This window comes from Sander vitreus, chromosome 1 (genome assembly GCF_031162955.1).
Source record: "Sander vitreus isolate 19-12246 chromosome 1, sanVit1, whole genome shotgun sequence".
NCBI lineage: Eukaryota > Metazoa > Chordata > Actinopteri > Perciformes > Percidae > Sander > Sander vitreus.
In genome coordinates, this window is record NC_135855.1 from 32372881 (window position 1) to 32390199 (window position 17319).

The 17319-nt window shown below is 39.7% G+C and overlaps 1 protein-coding gene across 2 annotated transcripts in view; it reads right to left on the reverse strand.

The window, feature by feature from the left end:
- Nucleotides 1-12257, reverse strand: part of slc6a2 (solute carrier family 6 member 2) — a 30680-nt gene extending 18423 nt beyond the window's left edge. Inside the window, exons 1-4 of one of the 2 annotated variants that reach the window (XM_078252741.1) lie at nt 12192-12257; nt 11351-11797; nt 9433-9564; nt 4489-4726 (exon numbers count right to left, since the gene is read on the reverse strand). In XM_078252741.1, coding sequence (XP_078108867.1) covers nt 4489-4726; nt 9433-9564; nt 11351-11645 — 665 coding nt within the window. In that variant the 5' untranslated portion in view covers nt 11646-11797; nt 12192-12257. The other variant, XM_078252749.1, reaches the window with a different exon arrangement.
- Between the last annotated feature and the right edge of the window lie 5062 nt (nt 12258-17319).

Below are 17319 nucleotides of genomic sequence, written 5' to 3' on the forward strand. Positions count from 1 at the left end.
GTAAGAGATCCTTTTTTTAAACATAAAAACATCCGCGAAATTGCATTCGCTAAACCCACCAAACTCCATGTAAATAAACAGTCATTTTAGCATCGGAAAATACACTTCATTCAAAGTCAATAGAAAAAAAATAAAACTAAGAAAAGCCGTTTTGGGTCGTCTTTCCACTTTTCCAACCATCACAACTCTAGTTTTGGCTGAAATGAACACAGTTTATCGCTTAACATCTGAAAATATGTTGGCTCTATACACGCAGAAAGTATTGGAGTCTGGTAGGATTAGGGACCGTTCGGTATTTATGGAATGGACCATCGAGAGGGAAATAGGGGAGGGTCATGCCTTTTTATTATTTGTTGAAGGGAGGATCACCCAACGTTTTTTAGTCTGGGGGGGTGGGGTGGGTCATCCAACTTTTGTATTCATGAAAACAGCAACATTTCAAAGTGGCTTGTTTGGTGCATATTTTTCCATGTAGCTCTCAGTCTCGGCCCCCCATTGCTAGCAGATGGGTCCCTCCCTGTTTAGTCAGCCAGACAATTTGAGCTATAGCTTTGTAGAGACTGTGGGATTTCCCAAACTGAATAAATCCCGCCCGCACATACACGCAAAACTGCTTCGCTAGCTCCATCATGTTGTTACTAAGACATCTGCTGAAAAAACAATTGTATTCATTAGCATAATTGCCGTACTGTTTAGTTAAAAAACATCCAAAAAAACAACGAAAACATAGCGGACCAGACGCACGCTTTTATTTTGAAAAGTCGAAGCTCGGGGCCAGCACCAGCTGGGAGGACATGAGACGGGAGGTCTCCAGGCTGCAGCCATACCCGACTCAAATATCCTTTCGTTCCCGTTGATTATTTGTGAAATTGTGCAAACGACAGCCTTTTCAAGGCATTTGAGAAGGAAGGAGTGGTAGCATGCAAGCTCCCAAATTGACGCTCGTCTGAGAAATGGAGTTTTGGATAATGTTCACCTTTGGCAGCTTTACCTATATGCTAAAATATATAATGACTGAGGAAGCCTAGTGACGAGTCCATAGTAACCAGTTCATGTGTTGAATTTGTTATTACCCAGTGTGCTCAATGTTTTTTTTTTTTTTATAGTTTACTAGAGGAGTAACTTAGTATTTGAAGTAATGCCGTAATGCAGAAAGTGTGCATTTTGTGTTTCCGCAACAATGTTAGTGACTAAATCTACTGAAATGGTCACCATAACAGTGGAGTGTGATGTGTAAGATGATAAAGCAGAGGTTAAGGAATGTCTGTCATGGTTGTAAAAAAAACAGTGGCTATCTGTACATCTTTGCCAAGTGCAAACTAGTACAGAATGTGAGAATGAGAGATGTTTCTGGTTAAACTGTGAAGGGATCCTTTCTATAATGTTGTCAGACACTTAGAATATTAATCTGAGCCTGTCAGCGGCAAAAAGAGCACTAATGAAGGACCAATGTTAAAGATTGTTGTTCCCGTCAGTCACTTAGACACAAAAACATAGGAAAATAGGGTCCAGGTTGAAAAAAACAGTAGTTAACCTTTAAGACAGCTTTATTCTGTAGAGTTCATAGGCGTGATGCTGTGATTTGGGAGGTTTTGAAGGTTTCTTTGATCTCTACAGGCTGCACAAGTTATCAAATTAATTACAGAGAATTGCCCGGATCTCTTCCAGGTCAGCTTTTTGGCAGAGGACATGTCTTCACATAGCTCCAAACAACGCCTGTCACATGATGATGGTAAAGTCACACCAGCTTGTTATTCTCAACATGTTGTAAACTTTAACTTTTAGTTTTAGTTTGGTTAGGAAATGGCATAAAATGAGTCACATAAAACTTTTAAAATGAAGATGTAACATGACGTCATGGACATCATTGCTTCACAGACCCTAGGTCAGTAAAACTTGGTTCATTTAAAAAAAGTGACACTTGACTTATGGTTTCACTCGGAACACAATCCCCGGCCTCCTGGGTGAAACCCTGTGTTTGTTTGACCCAGGACCCAGGACCTTCTTATACAGAATTTGGTGTATACATACTGGGAACTATATTCACAGAAGGCTAAGCACTGCTACTAGGGCGGAGTGATTAGTGCAACACCTGAAAAGCACCGTTGTTACTCTCTGCTCCTCATCACGGGGCTTCTCGTGTGCTGCGAGCAAATCACTCCGCCCAAGTAGCAGTGCTTCACCTTCTGAGAATATAGTTCCCAGTATGTATACCGTTAGAAGATGGCTGTGTCTCATGTGACCTTGTTATTTGTACACACTGTGACTATACAAATCACAACATGTAAATAGGAAAATGTTGGCGTTATTTTGTCACTTATTGGGAGCAGTAGGCTAGTTGGAGCCGGTTACCTCCAGGATCTGTGCTAACTAGCCAATCGGTGGGTGTGTCAGACAGAGTTACGACACGCACGGAGATGAGAAGGGTATGTATGGACTTATCTAACTCTGGGGGATACGGTGAATAAGCTAAAGTCCCAATAAATCGGTGTGCTCCTTTAAACATTTAGGCCGCTTTTTATGGCAACAATGGATCAAATAACTACAATTACAGTATGTGAAAGATGTCAATGTAGTGAGAAACTACCTCAGCCTCCAATTTGCCAAAAGAATCCATTAACACAGGTCATAAGGATACATGTGTCACCAAGTAGTCTCATCTTTCTCTAATGTAATGTTCATTGCCATTGATAATGGCCACAATGACATCTGCAGTGTCACTGTTCTTTTAATGAACTAACGATCAAGCACAGTATGTACAAACCTATTGTACTGTACATTTTAGGCAATAAATCAGCTAAAATATTAACCCAATAGTAATACTGTATACTGTATTAAGCACCTCGGTTATCGAGCCTAAACTCTACACCAGCTCTGGTGTAAACTAAGTCTGAAAGAATGTTCCATTTTAAATTTGTTGTTTGACTTTTTCCTGCAACTACACTCATGATCTCTGAACACGATGGGCTCAAAAGGATTTGTGGATGAAGATTGTAAGAGGTGAAGCAAAAGAATTGTTGACTCAGTTGGCCTCACTCTCTCATGCTGTGCCCTGGCATTGCTTCTGTGCTCAAAGCTAGCTGTAAGCCGGAGGATTTATTGTCCCCTACAGAGCCTAACCCCATGCAAGATCTGTCTTGAAGTACCGTATTGTTGTTAGTCTGTCTATGCACATCTACTGATTCTTTCCCATATGTCAGGTGTAATCGTCTACCTGAAACACAGTCTGCCTTCTGATTTTATGCACCGTGTCTACTCTTCGAGCGATATTGCATCAGTTTTTTAAAAGTCTGTAGTAATTCACAAGGCTGGTGTTTTTCTGTGAATGCTGACCTCGTGTTAAATGAAAGTGTTAACTTCAAAATATATCAAGTTCGAGGGTTCCTCAAAGTGTAAACAATATCCAGATATACTGATTAAATAAACAAACTATACGAGACTGTGCAGCCCAGCAGAATGGGAGTGGAACTTTACACAAGCTCAATCTTTTTCGAGATGCATGCTCAATGTATTCTGTGCGTCACACTTAGCATGTGTCCCTTTTACTGTCCAAGTCACTTCACAGACTTCCTCTGGGCTGCACAGTCAAGTCTTCACAGAAGCTGGGGAAGAACTGGCTATCTTTGAAGTATAAACAGTTGGAGCTTTTTCATGCACATCAAAGAGTGCATTTGAACTTTTTTATGTATACAACTTTTATAGTGCAAATATTTATGGCTGGTTAATTTTGGAGTCCTCTACTCGTGTTTCAGTGACTGGTCACCGCGTTCATGTGGATACTGGTGCACTCATGGATATACATACTGTTCTAGTATATTTCAGACAACATGAAACAAAACATGAAAGCTTCACTTCCATATGAAGCAGTTTGTTTTTGGGTGGGCTGTATTCAAAGTACTGACTCAAATTTGCGTGAGTTTAAAGTCTCAAATCAAACAAACATCCAATAATAGAGAATTAATGAAACATGCAAACATAGATGGTGTTATGAAGACAGCGGCTACATTTACATGCAGGCCAAAGCTTTGATCTTTTTGCAATCGTGAATGTACTGTAATCATCAAAATATTTAAATAGCAGCATCTATCCATATAACAGTCATTCAGATCACTGCATTTTGCCATTTACCAAATAGCGTGACATTTGATTTTTTCAAATGATTTCAGAATAAATTCAGTTTTCATTAAAGAGTTGCCAGAGAGAGTTGCATTAGATCAACAGAAATTCCACAGCAGTGTGACTGTGGGTTACTTGATCCGATGTGTTTATTTGCTATTGGTTTGGCAAAATGTGTTGGAAGGGAATTTAATTGTGTCTGTCAATAGGTGTGATGTAAAAGATGTTACGTTCCTGTTAAAAATTGAAAAAGTCAGTTTGAAATCTTTCTATTACATTTTTTCTAATGATGCATAAAATGTAAATCATGCAATGGCCCACACAGGCCACTCTCTGATAAATGAATTACTCTGAATTTCAGAAATCACTCACTCATAGTACTCAGCTGCCGGGGTGATCTTGTACTTGGCGTAAGATGTTCCGTTGCCGAGGACAGATCCGTTGAGGATTTTGGGGTCGGTGCAGTTCTCACTGTTCCAAATGTTGCCACATTTGAGCCACGGCAGCTCATTGGTCATGGAGGAGAACAGGTAGTAGAGAGACCAGGCAATGATGACATTGTAGTAGAAGCCAACATACAGGGCTATGAGGATCACAGTATAGCCCACACCTGAGGAACACAGAGTTATTAGTGAAGAAGAACAAAATGGTGGTTTACACTCACACTGTGCTCAGTGCAGTTGCAGCCCAGTGCAAATTGACTTAGTACACACTCTCTTACAACAACCACGTTCGATTAATTTTCTGCTGTTAATATATGTTTCATAATGTGAAATGTTTCCAAATAATGTTTATAGATACATGCTGCATCTCAGTATTGCTGATGCATGCAGATACACATTGAAACTTGATATTTGCTTCATTATGTGTGATAACATTGATTGAATTAATTTATTTATTTTAGAAACTCCTATAACTCTAATGTTTCTCTTGTGTAGATTGCACCAGATGAAAAATGACTTACTGAGAAGTAATATTGTTTACTAACTGAAGCTTTTACACGCACAGATTTCCCTGTTTGCTGATTGATTGCAAGTCATGTACCTCCGCCAGGTGGCATAGTTTCACTGTGAACACATAATAGTCCTAAGAACATCAGTGGAGGCCTAGTGGTTAAAGAAGCGAGTTTGGGACCGGGAAGTCACTGATTCAATCCCCTGACTGACAGAAAAAACTGGGTGGGGAAAGTGAAGGAGCAGTGCTTGTCCCTCTTTACCACCACTGAGGTGCCCCCTTAACCCCAACTACTTCAGTGGAGCTGCTCAGTAGCCAGCAGGTTGGACTGTGGTTGTATGTTGTTGCAAATGAGTAGTTGACTTGATCGACTTACCTGCTAAATAAAGGTTAAACATTTTTTTTCCCTTTTCTTTTTTAAAGCAATTACCAATATAATGCTTTGACTTTCTGACACATATTAAACCAATTTCAATCAACTCATTACACAGTACAATGTCTCAATCATGTGATGTTGTTAGTTAACTGCTAACTTGTCTGAACTGCTATATAGTATGTCAGCATGTGTGCTGTCACCTGTCTGAAAGGGGATGGGGTGACGAGACATATAGACATATATTACGTAGTATATAGACCTATTCCACCTTGAAGTTGTAGGGCTGAAGCCTCAGTCCCCATCTTACAATCCTGGCTGGTGGTCTTGACCTTGGATTGTTACATCTGTCACTAGAGTTCAAGGATGACCTTAGATGTGTAGGTGAAAATGCTCACAGCTCCACAGAATTGCCAGCACTTCCTTTTCTATCTGGGAGTATCTCCTTTCCACATTGCTGATAGACCGACTAGCGTAATATTATGTGCTTCACCTGTTTTCATCAATTTTGCAGAGTACCGTGTCCGACAGGGCAACAATGAGTTATGTCTCTCTACCTGGGTCGAAGTATAACATTGTAGTGTCATTGGTTAGTCTTTCAGTGTCTTGTCAGCTTGCTGTTCTGGGACCCATACCCAGAGTGTGTCTTTTCTGATGAGCTTGCAACACGGTTTTGAGATGGAAGAGAAGTCTTTAATAAAATTAGCGCAATAAATTGCTATACCCAGTACTTTTGATTTCACCTGGATTTTGGGGGTCTGCAGCATGCGAAACTGCAGCGACTTTCTTGGGATCGGCTGAAACACCTTGTGCACAAAAGATAAAACTAAAGAACTTGAGCCTGGACTTGTTGAACTCACATTTGTTTATGATTGAGTGTGAGACCGCTTTCGCTGAGTGTTCCCTCTCTATGGCCGTGTTAGCTTGGCACATGTCAACACAAATTCTTACTTTGTCAGGATCTTTCAGCTTGGGAGGTGGGATGACAGGCAATACCCATCACTAGTGCCAGTGACCTCCTCAATGATGTAATCTGCTTCCAGTGTTCAAAGCTCATCCTCAACCTCCAGGCAGATGTGGAATGACACACGTCAATGTGGTTGGCAAGGTATTTTGATGTCAGGACTTATGTGAAGCTTTACCTGAAAGTCTTTTAGTTTTCCGGTTCCTTAAAACAGTTGACTTTCCACCAGCTTTGCAACACTGTGGTGTCGATACTGCTGTGACTACTTTAACCAGTCCCAGTGCATTGGATGCTTTGTAGCTGAGAACATTGAGTCTGTCATCCTTAATCACAAAGAATGTACACATTGTCTTGTTCTGCCTTTTCTCTACACTGCACTTGAAAGCACCACTGACAGGCAATGGACCATTGAAGTACAAAAGGGTAGATCTTGGTTTTGGTGGGGCTAAGTTGTGGACGTGGCATCAGTTTCTCAAAACTTCAAAAAAACAATTTCACTAATATAGTTTGTTGTATCAATTAAAATTAGCTAACTGCCATTCAGCTTGACGTGGTTATGTGACAGCTCTGAGATCTTTTCAGCATCATCTACAACAGGCTGTTCTCATGATCCCTTCGTACATATAGCTACGGAAAGTAATACACTGTAATTCATATGTATTCCACATATTTATTACTGTATACACTGCAATGACTGCCGATGTATAAGAGTAGGGCTGCTCGATTATGGGAAAAAATATAATCACGATTATTTCGGTCAATATTGAAATCACAATAATTTAACACGATTACTCGTTGACTTCTGGAAAGATGTTGCAATTATTGAACTTAAAAAAACTGTGGAAAAAGTTAAATAAATCAACAGTAAAAAAAAAACACATACAACTGTGAACTTTGCATTAATACTTTTCCTATTGAAACTTTATTTTTTCATTCAGAACACAAGAGAAAATAAGAGTTTACTTGCAAAATGTAATGAGCTAAATAATTGTTTTTCTCGATTATTCTGTTTTTGTGATTATTGGGAGCCAAAATCATAATCACGTTTACATTTTGATTAATTGCACAGCCCTATATAAGAGCGTGAAGAGAGTTGTGGTGGATGGATGGGTGGATGGGTCATAAAACACAGGGCTTTCAAACGGGGAAGCAGAGTTTGTGTCCCGGAAAATGTTTAGGGGAAAACACAAGACTTTCCTCCAGGAAACGGGTGTTTGTGTCCCAAGAGTATTACTTAAGGGAACTGGTCTTTTAACCCAAACTACAATCTTTTTTTCTAATCTTAAACTCATAGTAGCTATAGCTCATAGTCCCCTTTTGTTGGCAAACTTAACGGCATTGGCTGCTGAAACGACTGGAACCTCACGGTGCCCTGTACCCGGCTAACAGTAACCTTTCCTTGTTAGCAGTCTTTCCTTAAAGACCGCTAAACTGAGCTGTCATGTGACTGGTTGTCACGTGACCGGCCGGCAGTCGCTGTAATTTTGTAGGATATTATACGAATGGTTGTACATACGTTTTCGTACGATATCATACAAACCCGTTCATTAAATTGCATTGACTATAAAAACAGGCATCATCACAGCTGTAAGAGTTGTGTTTTCTCACCTGGTGCAGGTTTTGTTATGGGATGGACTTTCTTAGGGTGCTAATTTTAACTATTCGCTTTGGTGCATACACTTAACTGTCACATCGCCAATTCACAATCAACTTTTTGTGGTTAAACTCAAAAGTCACAACTGCTGTAACGGCTGTCACCTCACAGGGACTGGTACCTGCGTCACAGCCACATTTTTGTGGCTAAACTTAACTGACATGTAGGTGTAACAGGTGACCGGTCGCCGTAATTTCATGAGATATCAAACGAATCGTTGTGCACAATAAATCGTGCACGATAAATCGCTACACATCTTTCCCTTAGCAATGTAGTGGTGGGTACATTCACATTGTCATTCGTCAAACCTAGTGTTCACATCCACTGGGCGCTAATGCTTACTTTCCATCATTTGGCACTTTTCTCTTAAGTACATTTTGGGATGAGTTGTTTTGTCTCCACTGGAATGTGATAGTCTTACGTAAAAACAGAGAAGCCATAAATCCATCACCTACTCATCCTCGGCAGGAAAAAAGCAAACCCTCCTCAGTCCTGAAGCCAACAAAAGCAATGAATGGTGCTGATTCAATAGTGCAGACTGAGGTACTTATCTGTCAGTAGCCTATTTAGAAACATGCTACTTCAAAAGATAATCTGTTGTATAAGGGACTACAACATAAGAAAAAGTCAGGCTTCCAGATGCATGTTGTTAGATCTCATTTTCTCGCTGATCTACGCAAGAAGGATAATGCTAGTCAGGACAGCTCTTTGCAAGTTTGGCTTTATAGTGAAGTCCAAATCACAGGGAAAAAGAACATCTTGTAGTTTGTATAATTAACTTTATTCAAGTTTCAGTTTAAAGTTTAAACAACATAAATTGATGCTAGTCTAGTATTTTATAATGTGCTCAAAGCCTTCTCTATAACAACAGTACATAATAGATCTTTGATTGTTTGATTCAGATTAATTTAATTGATTGCCCTGCAATAACACTGACCCCAACTGCGTTCCTCAGCATGCCATGGACACTAGGCTGATTTACTTTTGCTTCACTCATTTTACATCGACATTTAAAAAAAGAATATAGACAGGGGTATAAGGTTGGAAGTACAAGCGGAGAAAGGTCAGAAAAATACAGAGAGGTGAAACAGAGAAAGAGGCGATGTGACAGAGATTAGTTATAAGTGACACTTATGAACCTATGAGGGATATTAAAGGACAAGAACAAAGGGATGAATGAAAAGGGCACGGCACTAAAGAGAAGCAACAAAAGAGCACGACTGAGCTTTACGTAGCACAGTTAAAGAGGGTAAAGAAAGGCTGAAGTAAATAGACATGCAAGTTCACAGGTGTGTGTGTGTGTGTGTGTGTGTGTGTGTGTGTGTGTGTGTGTGTGTGTGTGTGTGTGTGTGTGTGTGTGTTAAAGCTCACCTTTAAAGACAGGGCAAATTTTCCAAACTGTAGCCGCCCCTTCCCTGTTGTACTGGCCCAAGGCAAGTTCCATGTAGAACAATGGCATCCCCGCAATGACCAAGAAAAGAATGTACGGGATCAAAAAGGCACCTAGAAAGAGAAATCATTTCATGCTTTACATTTTTAAGTATTTTTTAGCTAATTCCCTGCTAGCGTGACTTTAGCTTACAGTCAAAATATGTTGTAGAAATAAGTGCTATGCCAAAACAAAATACTAAAAGAAAAAAAATGAAAAAATGCTGTTTGAGGGGTCTTGATATTGTTGATTAAACAACACACCATAACTTACAAGCAGGAAGGCTCACAGCTATTTTCATGTTGTGCCTCAGCAGCACATCCATCAACAAGGAAATGACTTCCTGTAATTGAATTGTTCTTGACATTGTCCATCACAAATGACACATTATCTACAGTAATGAATACATTTTGCCGACAGCCAATATGATTGACAGGACAGTGGTAGAGTTGACCTTTTGGGGCACTGAGCACAACATGTTGATTTTCGCCATGTGAATCTACACGCAGGCAAACAGAAGCCAGGGCACACATTGATGAGGATTGTTGAGGGTAAAACAACACTATATTTAAAACAATCCTTTGTTGATTCAACTACACACACTGTAATTTTTTTTTTCTCTCACTACAGTGCAGCTTCAGAGCTGAATAGTTTTGAAAACAGATTCACACTTACTGAGTACACCTGAGCTCAGACACTTTTTCCGTTAGACCAGGCAAATAAGCCTTACACTATATTTTCAACTGAAAAAAAGATATTTATAGGGTTTACAAGTCAACTAAAACATTCCATGAATCATTTGACAATATAAAACGCTACAGGTGGGTTTTAGAGCTACGGTGGCTTTACACATGTGCATGCCTTTATGAAAGGGGACATTTTCTCCATTGTGTAAGCTAAAACACTTTCTCGTGAACTATGGATTTAAAGGACTGAAAGTAGCACATTAAAGCCATTTCAAAATTCATCCATCCGTTACCTGTAACCGCATATGCTTCACAGTGTCGTGGGGGGGTTGGAGCCGATCCCACCTTACATTGGGCAATTTTAAAATAACAATGTAACTAGTTAATTAAGAGAGTTTTTGTCCTATTTTTCAAACATTTGAAATGAAAACAGAAACATATTGAAGATAAAACACTGTTTAAAACAACCTTAGTTGTTTGTGATTCAACTACACGCACTACTTTCTTCGCCCTGCTCACTACAGTGCACCTTCAGTTTTTAATAGTTTTAAGGGTGGTTATTCTGTATCCAGACTTGCTGAGTAACCAGGAGTCCTGACAATGTTCGTGAATTATCTGACCTTTCACATGATAGTCAGATTACACTGTATCTTTTTTCCCATGTGCATGCCTTGAAGAAATGAGGCCTTTCCTTGATCATGTAAGCTACAGTAAATGACCTTCCCCATTAATACACCTGGGACAATTAAACAGCTGATTCAAGAATATTAAAGGAACTGGAATTAGAAAAACAACATAGCAAAATAAGAGAAATCTTATCTAAATCGAATCTAAATAACTGTAGCTGGAGCTTTGTTAGACAGTGTCAAAACAACTTGAAAGATTTGAAAGTAAAAAATAAGGACGCTTTGGCACCTGACCCCTACATGAATGAAAGAAGACAGAACATCAATGAAGAAAAGAAAAAAAACTTACATTTTTCTGTGGGGACTTATTATAACTTGCAGTGTACCTGGCCGAGCCAGTGACGCATTGTAAAACTGATTCTTATGTTTCTACAAGGATTTAGTACCTGAGCATGGCGACGCGCCATGATAAGTTTTGGGACCTCTTTTAAATTGTTAAGGCATCTGTGCACGCGCTGTAATCTATCAGAAATACATGGTTTACTCACCTCCTCCATTTTTGTAGCACAAGTAAGGAAATCTCCAAACATTGGCCAGGTCAACAGCGAAGCCAATAACCGACAGGAGAAAGTCTATTTTCTTGCCCCAAGTTTCTCGCTCGTCCTCGGTGGATCCGGGAGGACCTGCGAGGTGGCCAGGGGTGGGAATGATGGAGGAACTGGTGTACTGGACGCCATTCTGGTCCTTCACCAGTATCAGTTCAACTTCTTTTTTCTCCACATTGCACTGTTTCAGCGGGGCCACCGACGAGAGCTTGTGTTCTGGCAGAACCTGGATATTCATCTTCTCCCTGGTGCTCTCACGGCCCCCTGCGCCTTCGGGCGGAGCTGATGGTGTGAGCCGGTGCGCTTAAAGGACGACAATCCCGCTGACAAAACAACGGATAAGCGAATGTTCTCCACCGAAAATACAGCTGATATCTCCGCGTACACGGGCTGGAGAGGAGGGGAGACAGGGAGTTTGGAAAGGTTTGGTGTTTGTGCGTAAAGTTTAAGTACAGCGAAAAATAAAGGTTAGGACTGCATGGGGTGGGATAGGTGACATTATTCCTCCTATAGCAATAATACCTAATGTCTGTGTGCTACTAATACATGTACGTTATTCAAATAAAACATTGCATGTGTAGTCTGATTCCCAGAAATAGCAGGTGAAAGAATTCGTCTCCACGTCAGCCCGCGCGCTGAGCGTATTTAGCGCTATCAAACAATCACCTAAAAACATCCCTCATAAGGATAAAGACAAAGATAAATTGTTATTTGAATATGTCACCGTTACTAAATCTATTTAAAGCTGAAAGGCAATGTAAAGCTGAAAGGCTTTCCTCCGTACTTGGTAAAGCTAGGGACACTTCTCCATGACCCGATGCTGCTGTTGTCCAGATGCATCTGAGGGAAGACTGCCCATTGTGAAGGAACTATAAGACTCGCCTTCTCCAGCAGAAACGATATCTAATGCAGGCTTTTAAATCAGGTTACTCTCTCTCTTCCACGTGATATTTTATAATTGAACACTTTCTCTCCAGTCTGATGTGGACTTGGGATGATCGCTTTTTTGTCTGAGCTCAAGTTCCCATAAACTTGTCAGCGCAACAGTCAGTCGGGAGCACAGTGGTTTTTAGATGAATCTACGTAGAGTGGAAAATAACATGACTCCTTACCTTTTCTATAAATCAAATGTTCTGTTTTAGAAAACCTCGATGTGAACTTTATAAGCTATGGGCGTGTGCATTTATTTGATGAAGAGTTGTCCATGTCAAGAATAGAATAAAATAAAAGGAGAATAAAATAAAACGACGGATCATGTATTTGCTTTTTAGATTTAAGCTTGGATATAACAATGTTCAAGAGACATAAGATCACTTTACCTTCAGCTCCATATTAGTGCTTGGATTTCACATGCAGCAAAAACTTTTTTTAATGTTTTAATTTTGGACTTTATCTGTTTCTTCTCTGTACTAAACAGATTGAATTACATTTTTCTAAGAAGCCATGAAAGCATTGTGTTCCATGTGTAATTCAATTCTACAGCAGCTTTAGCCAGGGGCAATGATTTTTATTAGATATGGTTGATCAGTTCATCCCATTTAAGTCAATGAATGTTCTCTTTGCTCTCCAGTGCTTGTTTTATAAAACCCTAATAGGGCTGGTTTTGGGCGTTTTGTTTGTGAAGATTGAATAATTGCAGCGATGGTAAAGCAAAGGACCAGGTAACAAGGAAGGATAATGTGTTATTACTGTTGTTCTCTCCTGAGTTAGTTCTATTCTTTTGCACTTTGTTTTGTATTGTCAGGTATCTCTAGCCAATAATTACCATCATGGTAGTATTTGAGGGGGGAGTGTATTTCTTAATGTGTACTAGTGTGATGTTGTACATTCAACAACTGTATTTCTTAAAATTGCAAAGGCACAAATAATCCGCAGTAGCATAGCTTGATTGAAACCGTCCCTCAGAAGTGACTTACAGATGCAAAGCAGGTGCATATTGAGAATAGACAGTAACAAGTAGGAACTGAACCTGTGATTGTAACTGAACCTGTGATCGTGTACCCGCAGAAGTGTACTGCTAAAAGCAAAATGATATCCTCCTTTATCATCCTGGATGCCAGCTTCTTTTTCTTAAGGTTCAGGCTCTCCCATGTTGACCCTTGGATGAGAATCTAATGAAACAAGACGCAGCCTCTCAGCAGTCGCAGTATGACCCTCTGGGTTTAACCCGAGCATTTGGTTGGGGTCACAGCAAAGAGCTCTACTTCTGTTCCTTTCTGTCCATTTGCCTCTGCACTTGCTTGTGCATACATGCACTGCTTCTTCCTTACATTACCATTCCGCCACCTTTTTCTAGAGGGGTAGGAGTGTTGGACAGTGGGTGTATAAGGGGTGGTGGCAGGACAACAGTAGAATCCACATATAAGTGGTATACAGCATTTTAAAGCTGATCATTCTCATGGGTTAGGATTAGTGTTATTAACCTTAATGGCATTAAATTGTTGCAGCAGTTTTTTGGTTGATACCATTTGTTATACAGATTTGGTGCACAATTTAACCATGTTTTATGACTCATTAATTGATACACTGTAAAAAAAAAAAAAAAGAAAAAAAGAAAAAGGTTTTTCATTTTTCGTCAGCAATACATTTTATTTCATGTTGTGTCAACAAAAAACATATTTTTGTCCAACGGACTTGAAACATTTCGTTGCTCTGATTATTATAATTGCAAGTTGCCAGTTGATATTAGTTGTTGGGAATTAGTTGGTGGACACATTTTTTGTGTTTTTACCCTAAACTATTATAGTTACGTTGACAGCACAATCCAGAAAGAGTTGTTAAAACTCAAAATAATTTATGCAACTAGTTTACTATTATATATATAGTTTACTATACTTATTATTTTAAGTTGATACAACTAAGCACTTTTTACAGTGTAAGAATTGTGGGGGAAAAATCCCTTCAAAATACCACATTAAGACACCAAGATCTTGAGGAACACCATAAAAAAAACAATGCTGTGATTTGGTATCAAACACTTTTGAGTGTTGGAGATTGGATGGGGAGCACATCTTTTCTGGAAACTGCCTTATCAGTATACCTGTTAATGCCATACTTTCTCTGAATGCCCTAGTTCTCTAGTTTGTGGTTGTAAAGTTCCATCAGGCTGTGATTATCCAGAGGTCACAACAAGTCATGTTATACAGTGACACAAGTTTCAGAAAATGGTCTTACTAAATTGAAATGACTTCCATGGGGACTAATATTATCACACATAAATACACACAAAAGAGACTCAGCTTTTGTGTCATACTCAATATCCACAACTCCAAGGCCCTCAGTATGCAGAAATATGCAAATACATATGATACCAATATATTCACTCTCAAGCCTCTTCTATCTTCAAATCTGTGCCTGCTATAGCCTCTGAAAGACAAAAACTCGTCCGGGCCCACCAACACGCACGCACACGCACACGCACGCACACACACACGCCCACCATCACAACCTTTCATCCACCTTTTCTGTGTATTTTAAGACTCTTGCGGTTTCAGTCGTGCTTATTTACTCGGCCATTAGTGTCAACTCTATCATAAAACATGCTTTAACTCCATAGTACAAAGAAGAATGACTTAGAATGACCGTTTACTGACCAGTGTTTTATGACACAACTTAACTGAGCCTTTCCAGATAGGCTTTGTCACAGAAGTCATTTTGACTTATCACAGTAGGAAAAGCACAGGTGTAAATAGTTAAATAAATGATGGCTGAATTCTATTTAGCTGCTTTGATTTCAGGTTCCTGGCATCATGCATGCTTGCTCACTGTCACTTTAACTGGGAGTCTTGGACAGAACGTGGCCATCGTTAGTGTTATTAGTAACACATGCTTCTCCTACTATGACAAGTGAAAATGTCTGCTGTGAAAAGCAGACAGACTTTGAATTGTCTTGTTGCTGAAATGTGCTATATAAATTAACGTGCCTTGCCTTGTAAAAGGCCTATTGTTCTGTGTGAGACAGGCTTCTAAAATTTGGAAAGTGCTCATTGATACTTCAAGGGCCTTTTTCTTTTGTTGTCATTCTATAGACTTAAAGTACTAGGTTATTACCACATGGTATTAGCATTGAGTGGGGTTTGTTTTGTTCGGCATCCCATTTAAACTCTCTGGTTTAACTCTCCCTGGGCCTCCCTGAGTGTCATTAAGCTTCTCTGTCTAGGCTTTACTAGTATCTGCAGAATGTAAGCACCTCAGCAATAAGTTAATTAATAAAAATAAATAATTACATGACCTTACATGATGAACACATTTAGTGAGAAGAAATAGTGTGATTCAGATGTCCAGTCACAGAGAGAAACATTTCTTAGCAGCTCACAGCACATCTGGGAAATGGGGTGTATATTTACCAACAAAAGGTCCAGACCAGTAAAGTGAGTTCCTCAGCAGCAGCGCCTCATCTCGTGTTTTAGCCAACACCTACACTCTAATTTGTGAGAATGTGGAGCCATTGTCCTTAAAATGCTTGAAATAATAACCCGTTTTTTTGTCTCCTTCATCTATATATCAAAGAAAACAAGAGTTTTATCTTTCACTAGGTCACAACCCTTCAATCTCCAAGTTACTGGTGAATGGAGAAGACAACAGGGGGCACACACACAAGCTGAGTTAGAATGATTGGTAGTAATTAAGGGGCACAATAATGGAGGCTTGACAGCGGCAGGATTGGCATTATTGCTGTTTGAACTGTGAGAGTGCTTGAAAAAAAGAATAAAAAAATGTGATTGATTGACAAGTCTCAGAGGAAGATTACTATCTCCCATAAGTGACACATTTTTTTTATTTACATACTGACTTTCTAATGTTCTCTTATGTCATTTTTTGGTACGACTTAACACTGTAACACGTCATACGTTCTGTCACTTGGCTCCTAGAAATAAAGAGAGAAACATTGTTATCAATGATTGAACATGTTTTTCCTCGCCTCGCAAAGCGTAGAGGGAGTTTAAGTTTTTTTGGATCATGTAAACACTTCCACACCTTATTTGGCAAGTCTCACTGACAAGTAAAAGACAAATGTCTTTTCCACAACCTTGCGCTGACCCATCTTTGAATATTACACAGGAAACGTTGTTGCCCGTCATCCAAAAAACATCTGGAAAAGAATCAAACGCAGAGATGTGAAACACCCAAAACATTGAGCAAAAAAAACAAACCCTTGGCTGCAGATACCGCAGCAGATACTGCCGTTGGACCGCTGATGTTTCATACGGTTCCCCAAATCTTGCCCTCACCGGGACCTTCACTGTTCCTATAAACCATCACACAGGAAATGAGGAACAATCACTTCCCTGAGAGAATAATAAGAGAGAGAAAGTCAACAAGGTGTCATCTGGTGTGATAAGGAAACGTAACAATGAGGTTTGGAGGAACTCCCTGAAGAGCTGAAAGAGACAGCTTGCCAGGTTCAAGACTGCAGGAGTCAAGAGTGGTGCAAGATGTGTGTGTTGTTTGGGCGTGTGTTTGTAAGTGCATTATGGTCTCATCAAAAAAATTGTAGATATCCACACTGTGCCAGCGTCTATAGAAGCTAACACCCATCAGAGCTCAATGAACTCTTTGCACTGAGAAGCTGGACATAAGCCATGTATGAGCGGACAAAGCAGTGGGTCCATTATTTTACAAAGGTATGTTATCCTGCCAAGCATTGTTCAAAAATCAGAGAATTACGTTGTAAAAGATTATACTGGACATCCCAAAGTTTGCCAAAACACACAGTGCCAGTATGGCCCGCTGAATTAAAGAGAAAGGGGTATAAAATGATGTACAAGACATCTAGAATATTTCCATTGGATGATTGACACAGCCATGAAGAACAAGGCCTCTTGGGTTAGAATATTTCACTTAATGTAAGATGATCAGATGCTAATACATGACCTATCAAAGGCATTGTTTCAGTCATGTGTAAGAAAAAG